Source organism: Rhinopithecus bieti, unplaced genomic scaffold (assembly GCF_001698545.2).
Source record: "Rhinopithecus bieti isolate Rb0 unplaced genomic scaffold, ASM169854v2 scaffold_22442, whole genome shotgun sequence".
NCBI lineage: Eukaryota > Metazoa > Chordata > Mammalia > Primates > Cercopithecidae > Rhinopithecus > Rhinopithecus bieti.
Window position 1 is genome coordinate 458858 of NW_016810717.1, and position 8159 is coordinate 467016.

An 8159-nucleotide genomic window follows, 5' to 3' on the forward strand; every position below is an offset into this window, starting at 1 on the left:
GGGGGGGGGGGAGAAGGAATAAGACATATTATTTAATAGCACAGCAGGGTGACTATACTCAATAAGAGCTTAGTTGTACATTTTAAAATAACAAAAAGACTGTAACTGGATTGTTTATAACACAAAGGATAAATGCTTGAGGGAATGGATGCCCCATTTTCCATGATCTAATTATTTCACATTGCATGCCTGGGTCAAAACATCTCACGTACCCCACGAATATATATGCCTACTATGTACCCAGAAAATTAAAATAAAAAAGATTTAAATAAAACAAATAAATATTTCACTCACAATAGCAATAACAATTACAAAATACCTAGAAATTTTCTAAGGAATGTGCAGGACCCACATGAAGAAAACTACACAACTGAAGGCATAAAAGATTTGAGTTAACAGAGAGATATACAATATTGTTGAACAGAGTGATTACAAATGATTACAAAGATAATACAGTTAGGAAAACTGATTCATTTCTATAGAAAAAATTAAAACTAGATCCCTACCTAATGCTGGATCCCTACATAATAGCACATATTAAAGTGGAGTCTAAGAGTATTAAGAACCCTAAATGTGAAAGGTAAACCATATGGGTAATAGAAGAAAATGCAGGAGAATATCTCTGTGACCTAAAAGCATGGAAGGATTTCGGAAATAAGCCATAAAGGAAAAGAGAAAAAAAAAGATAAGCCTGAGTAATTCAAAATTAACTATTTATACTTAATAAAGACTACAAAGTTAATAGATAATAGAGAAAAGATATAGGCAATTTGAATGTCTAAATCCAACAAGAGTTTACTATTTCAAATATATGAAGAATTCCTACAGATAAACAAGAAGACAACAACTGAGTAGAAAACTGGCAAAGGACAGGAATAAACAATGTATAAAAGAAAAAAGTCCAAAAGCAATAAATGTTGAAAACAATAACCAAAGAAATACAAAGTAAAACAAAATAAAAGCAAACAATCAAAAAACACATTGTGCCATGGGGTAAAATTAAAAGGCAGACAATGCCAAGCATCAGGAGAGAAGTCACAGGGATCCTCGAGCACTGCTACCAGCCCACAGAGTACTATGATGATCCTGGAGAGCAATATGGAAGCACTTGTCAAATTAAATCCCTGCACATTCTATCACCCAGCAATTCTAGGCATATATCCTAAAGGATTTCTCACATGGGTCCATAAGGGAACATTTTAAAATATTCATTATGGTGTAGGTAAAATGTAGTGAATGCATACTTGAATGTTGTACAGAGTTAGATTCAACAGATTTGATTACACAGAGCAATAGGAATTGATCTTAAAAACACTGTGCTGATTTCTAAAAGTAAATAATATAAAGATACATACTATAATACCATTACATAAATTTAAAATACATGCATATAATTGAAATCAGATGAACTTTTAATAAATGGTACTAGAATAATCCTTTTGATAGTCATTTGGAAAACATAAAATTGGATTTGTATTTCATATCATACACAAGGGTAATTTCAAATGGATCAGAGATCTAAACACTAAAAGTAATATCTCATGATAAATACTTATTCATGTCACTTAGAAAATATTCCTTCCTGAATAATTTTATCCTAAGCCACTAGATGGGGCAAAGCAAGACCACCATTCATGCAGAGAAGCAGCCTGGTAGAATGTCAGGGTCCAAGAACGGTAGAGAGGGCACTGACATGGCAGGCAGCCTGGTATGAGGAGTCACAGCAGAGTGATGAGGGCATCCACGTGGGAGATAGCCTGGTGTAAGGACATCAGAGCCCAAAGGAGACATGTCAAAAGAACATAAGAGCTGGTGTGAAGGGATCCCCACTGACCAAATCCAGGACAATGTAAGAATCAGCACAAATAATTATAGTAATGGATTATAATCTGTTGCATAAAATAAGAAACAATGAATCTATATTGATATTAACAAATAAGTGAACAAATACAAAGTTTGATGAAGAACAGGATATTTTTACACAGTCTTAAAGTATCTTCCTCACAAAATATGTATGGCAAAGAGAGAAAAAGTAACTTCACAATGGAATAGGTTGGCAGATAACATCTATGAAGTAATCAAAGTGAATATAATCAGTATTAGAAAAAATCAAAATTGGGTCATCAAAAGTAAATGAGATGGACACAGACATCACTTTCCTACCACAGATATAAAACCTGAATATGATCCTAAAGAAACATTAGACAAACCCAACCGAGAAATACTCTTCAAAATAACTAACCCCTAATCCCCAAAAGTGACAAGGTGAAGAAAGTCAAGGATTAATGAAGAACTGTTTCATACTGAACAAGATTAAAAAGACAAGACAACCATATGCAATGCTTGACTCTGAACTGGGTTCTTTTGATAGTCTAAAGGACACCTCTGAACAATTGGCACAATTTAAACGAGAGCTGAAGGTTAGATTATAGTAACACATCAATGTTTATTTCCCGATTTTGTGCTTGTATTATGGCTAAGAAATATCTGTGCTTGTAGGAAGCAGACACTAAAGTATTGCAGTGATAGGGCATCGGACTGGTAACTTACTCTCAAATGCACAAGGAAAAAACAAGTTATTTGCAATGTACTAACAACACTTCTGTGAATTTGAGATTGTTCCAAACAAAAAATTAACTTAAAAAAAGTAAGAATAAAAATATGAGTGAATTATTTTATAACCTCTGAGTGGTAAAACCTTCCTTTGAGTGACCAAAAAAGCAATTAAAGAAAAGATCAATAATTTGGCTATAGAAAACAGTATACCTGGGGAAAATAAACACCAGAAATAAAGCAAAGAGACAAAAGAAAAACTGGGGAAAAAATATTTGCAGCTTATTTCACAAACTAAGGACTAATAACCCCAATATATAATAAAGCTAAAATATTAAAAAGACCAATACAATTCAATTAAAAAATGAATGGTCAGGCACCGTGGCTCATGCCTGTAATCCCATCACTTTGGGAGGCCGAGGCAGGCAGATCACCTGAGGTCAGGAGTTCGAAACCAGCCTAGCCAACATGGTGAAACCCTGTCTCTACTTAAAATACAAAAATTAGCCGGGCGTGGTGGCAGGCGCCTGTAATCCCAGGTATTCAGGAGGCTGAGGCAGGAGAATTGCTTGAAGCCAGGAGGCAGAGGTTGTAGTGAGCCGAGATCTGCCATTGCACTTCAGCCTGATGGACAAGAACGAGACTTCATCTCAAAAAAAAGAACAAAAATTTGAACTGACAGTTCATTTTTTAAACAGAAATGCAAATAGGCCTTAAACATATAAAACATATGAATAGATATTTAACCATACTTATAATAAAAGAGATATAAAATAAAACCTATTGTGGAGTGGTGATGGGAAAACGGGCCCTCTTACATACTGCTGATGAAGATGTTAACATTTTACAACCCCTATAGAGAGAAATTTGGCAATATCTAGCAAAATTCAAGTGTATTTATCCTGGTTTCAGCAATCCCACCTCTTGGAATATATCCCAAAAATATCCTGGCAAAAATACAAAGTGACTTATGTAACTGGTTATTTACTATAGGTTATTTGAGTCTGGAAAAGACTTATGTACAGGTTATTTGGGTCTGGAAAAGACTAAAAACAACACAAATATTCATCAATAAGGATTTCACTGAATTAAGCATGATAAGATTATGCAATAAAACATTATGTAGCATAATAGGAAAATTATATACTCTGAAATTAGAGTTATCCTGCTAAGCTAAAAAAGCAAAGTACAAGACAGGGTTTATAGTATGCTACCTTTTGTGTAAAAAAGGATGGAAATGACATGGATAGAAACCAGGCTTTTCTGAATATATCTTATTATATAATTTTGACTTCAAAAATAAATTATTAATTTTTTTAAAAAATTATATCCTTTGGAGAAATTGTGGGACCTCAGAGAGCTACCAATAGTAGCAATCAGAGAAAAGCTTCATAAAGGAAGTAATTTTTGAACTGGGACTTGAAGGATGAGTTTTCCAAGACAAGAAAAAAATGGGGCTATTCTAGGCAGAAGAAAGAGGACATGCAAAAACCTAGAACTGTAAGAGCAGCGATCTCACTGCTGTTGTTCACTACCAGCATCTGGAACAGTGCCTGGCACAGCGGTTGAATGAGTGGAGTGCATAGGAGCTCTCAGACAGGAACTCTCACAGGGCTCAAGTTAAAGGGAATGTGGAAGTAGGAGGGGATAGCAAGAAAGGAGACTGGAAAGGTAAATGCAGGCCAGATCACGGAGGGCCTAGTACTCTGGGAATTTAAATTTCGTCCTTGTAAGGACTGGGAAGTTACTAAAGTTTTAAGCAAATTACTGATACAGTAAAGCTTGTGACACTGAAAGATTTCTCTTTGAAGATTCCATGCTAAGAAAGGTTTGAGGAGTTGGAAGGCTAACCAGTTAAAATCTTATTGACTTAATCCAGGTGAGATGGTGATGGCTTGACAGGGGCAGAAAAGATAAATCCTTGAATTAATATGTGCATACAACCACCAGGATTTAGTAACTAAATGTAGAGCCTGCAGGAACAAAGACACCACAATTTATAGCACATGTAATATACTAAAATATTATTTGATTTTTTTTATTCTTCTGCATTCCCTTTCCCCATTCTAAAAAGTACCTAAATCAGGTACTTCCTTTTCCTGGCCTCAGGGCTTTTGTTTGGACACAGAGCAGAAGCATTCTTAAAAGAGCTACTGGGCGTCTATAAAAATGTCAGCCACTTCAAAAGGTAGCACTAGGCATTCCCAAACTAAGGCAATCATTCTAGATGCTGTGGCTAAAGAGTTATAAAAACTGACCATCTTACATTCTTCTATGTCCATACATAAAGAATGTATATCCTAATAGGGAGGAGAAAGAAAGGGAGGGAGAAAAGACAGTAAGCCAAAAAACAAATACTGGATACTGTTAAAATGCAATGAAACAAATGAAACAATGAAATTATGGAGGCATGAACAGAGGGGAAAGAGGGCAAAACCAAAGGCATTAACAACTTTCTAGCTCCCACAAGGCCCTTTCTAAAGTCTCAGTTCCCTCATTAAATGATATAATATAACTCACAGTAGTATTCAATAAATGTTAACTGTCTCCCCCATATACATATTTTCCAGATAGCATATTATAGCCAAAATCATTGTAAAAGACTGGCTACTCACAGGAACATGCTGAGTTGAAGAATAAGAGTCCACTGACTGAGGAGACGAGACTGAATAACTTGAGGAGGCTGGAGAAAGTGGCTGAGGTTCTGCCTTAATATCTTTAACTGGAAAACATGGAGGAAAGGTTTTACCCACTGGACAATAAAAACTTAGAATAAAATGAACAAGAAAGAAGGTAAAATCTACTTTTAAAATTCAATCGGATATGGAAGCTAAGGTCACCAAAATATAACAAATGAAAATGCAAGATGCAGAAAACAATATATCTAGTAAGCTTCCACTCGTATAACAAATTATATATGTGGGAGGGGGGCTGTATATATGTATGTCTGTGTGTGTGTGTGTGCATATATGTGTACACTTGCATCTGCACTAATTCTCTGGAAGGGTAAACAGAAGAAACTGGTAACAGCGGTTGTCTCTGGAAAGCACAACTTGTCGGCTAAGGAATAAAAGCAGGAGATATTTTTCTACTATACAGATTTTTGTACCTTTTGAATATTATACCATATGCAAAATATTATAGAATCCCAAAACTTACTTAAAAAAAATAAGAAACAGGAAATAATTATTTTGGAAAGCATTTTTGACAATACAATTAAAACTCATAAAAAATGTTCATATCTTTTTTTTTTTTTTTTTTTTTTGAGACGGAGTCTCTCTCTGTCGCCCGGGCTGGGGTGCAGTGGCCAGATCTCAGCTCACTGCAAGCTCCGCCTCCCGGGTTCACGCCATTCTCCTGCCTCAGTCTCCCGAGTAGCTGGGACTACAGGCGCCGCCACCTTGCCCGGCTAGTTTTTTGTATTTTAGTAGAGATGGGGTTTCACCGTGTTAGCCAGGATGGTCTCGATCTCCTGACCTCGTGATCCGCCCGTCTCGGCCTCCCAAAGTGCTGGGATTACAGGCTTGAGCCACCGCGCCCGGCCCATATCTTTTAAACTATTAATTTATCCTATAAAAATGTACTGAGCAACTATGGCCCAGGCAGTATCCCTTGGTGTCAAAGACAGAATAGGGTGGGGATGGCAGATTGTGTTTTCCAAAATCAGCCATGCAGTATCTACCATCCCTCATGATCTTCCCTCATGATCTTCTACAATGTGATCTTGCCACTTTCCCATCAAGAAGTAGAGTTGATTTCTCCTCCCCATGAATTTAGGTAGGCTTGACTCCTTCAATCAAGAGAGAAGAGAAGTAATGCTATATGAATTCTGAGGCTGGAAATGCAGCCTCTGCTTTGTGTCCTGGAACACTCATACTTGGAGCCTTTGAAGTCTGACTACCCTGAGACCACCATGACTTGAGAACACCACACCACATAGAGAAGCCCTATGCAGGCACCCCAGTTGGTAGTCCTAGTTTTCAAGTCATTCCACCCCAAGTGCCACACATATGAGTAAAGAAACCTCAAGATGATTCTAGCCCCCAAATGTCAAGCTACTACAATCTTCAAATCTCCCCAGTTGTGCTCTGGACATCATGGAGCAGAGACAAACCATCCTTGGAGCACCCAGTCAAAATTCGTGACCCACAGATTCTAGCAATCTAATAAAATGGTTGTTGCTTTAAGCAACTAAGATTTAGAGTAGTTTGTCAAATGATAAAACCAGAACACTGACTTTGTGTATCCCATATTCTATGAAGACAGACAGGCATGAAGCAATATAAGTAAATACATAAAATGAAGAGAAATAGGTAGTGCAGGGGAGAGAGGAATTTAGATAGGAGAATGTGCTGGTTATTTACTCACTGTCTCTCAGCACTAAGTCCACTTTCTATGATCAGTGATACAAATTATTCCCAGTTGGCATCCTTTTAGGTCCTGTCAATAGGGGATACTAGAAGCTAGAAGGGAGAAGGGATTTTCTTCATTCTACCATCAGCTGTACCCCAGCATTGGCAATTTGCTCCAGGTTCTGGCTTCTTTCGGTATACTCAACCCCGACCTCATCAGGCCCCCTTAAAGATATTGGTATCACAAGGTGCTGCCCCTTCTCAGAAATACATATATTAAATGCATGGGACTCCTCCACCAAGTTCCTAGGTTCTGGTAAGCCCTGTCTGGTTCTCAGGTTAATCTTATATAGGGACATTATTCATAATTCAAAATAACTATTTCTATTTCTGATACGAACTATTCATTCATTACACTAATGAAACATAACTATGAAACTCCTCATATCCATTTTTGGCAAGAAATTTGTTTACACAATTGCCATACCAGAAGTAGAATGCATAGCACCAGGAATCTTTTAACCTACCAGTATAGCCCAATAACCCCACCTAATTTTGAGTATGACCAAACTACAAAATAAAATTGATCTTTTTAAAACTTTTACCAGTGAAACACATAATTACCTGTACAGATTTGGTTGTTGATGTCCCAAATGTCTGACTCCCAAGGCATCAAATCAAAATCAAAATCAAGATGATCAAAATTGTTTTCCTGTAGGTTTCAAATCAGCAAAAGAATATTAAAAGAATAAAACATACACATCTTAAAATCAAACTGTCAGACACAATTTGGCACAAATAATATAACTGCTATTAGCCAACCTAGTAAAAAGAATACTCTAAGTCAGTCTTGTATGAGAATACATCTTGGATAGCCTAGAGATAAAATCAATTCAGTTACTTGAAGCACAGCAGCAACAACCAGGAAAGAGGTAAGGGATTCAGTATTTAAAACATTCAGTTGGCTTCATTCTTTTCTATGAGAATGACCATTACAGGAATCAAAAATGTGTCTTTTATCTTAAGGGAAATCCAGCAAAATACATTTTCCCATTGCCATTAAGAAAAACAAGACAAAGCAAATGCTATTCATAATATAATCTCTATATACAATAGAAATAATATAGATATACCCAAAAGACAGGCAAGAATCATAAAGAGGTAGTTACCACTCAGTAATTTTCTTTTTTTTTCTACTCTTCTATACTTCCTACATTTCTAAAACTTTTATGAATAAAAAAAAAAAAAAAAAAA

General features: G+C 36.3%; 1 protein-coding gene across 1 annotated transcript in view; it reads right to left on the reverse strand.

Moving 5' to 3' along the window:
• ATF6 (activating transcription factor 6) overlaps positions 1–8159 on the reverse strand; it is a 229754-nt gene that overhangs the window by 204527 nt on the left and 17068 nt on the right. Inside the window, exons 3-4 of the mRNA XM_017892659.1 lie at positions 7530–7617; positions 5169–5275 (exon numbers count right to left, since the gene is read on the reverse strand). Of these exons, the coding sequence (XP_017748148.1) occupies positions 5169–5275; positions 7530–7617 (195 nt within the window). The remainder of the gene's footprint in view (positions 1–5168; positions 5276–7529; positions 7618–8159) is intronic.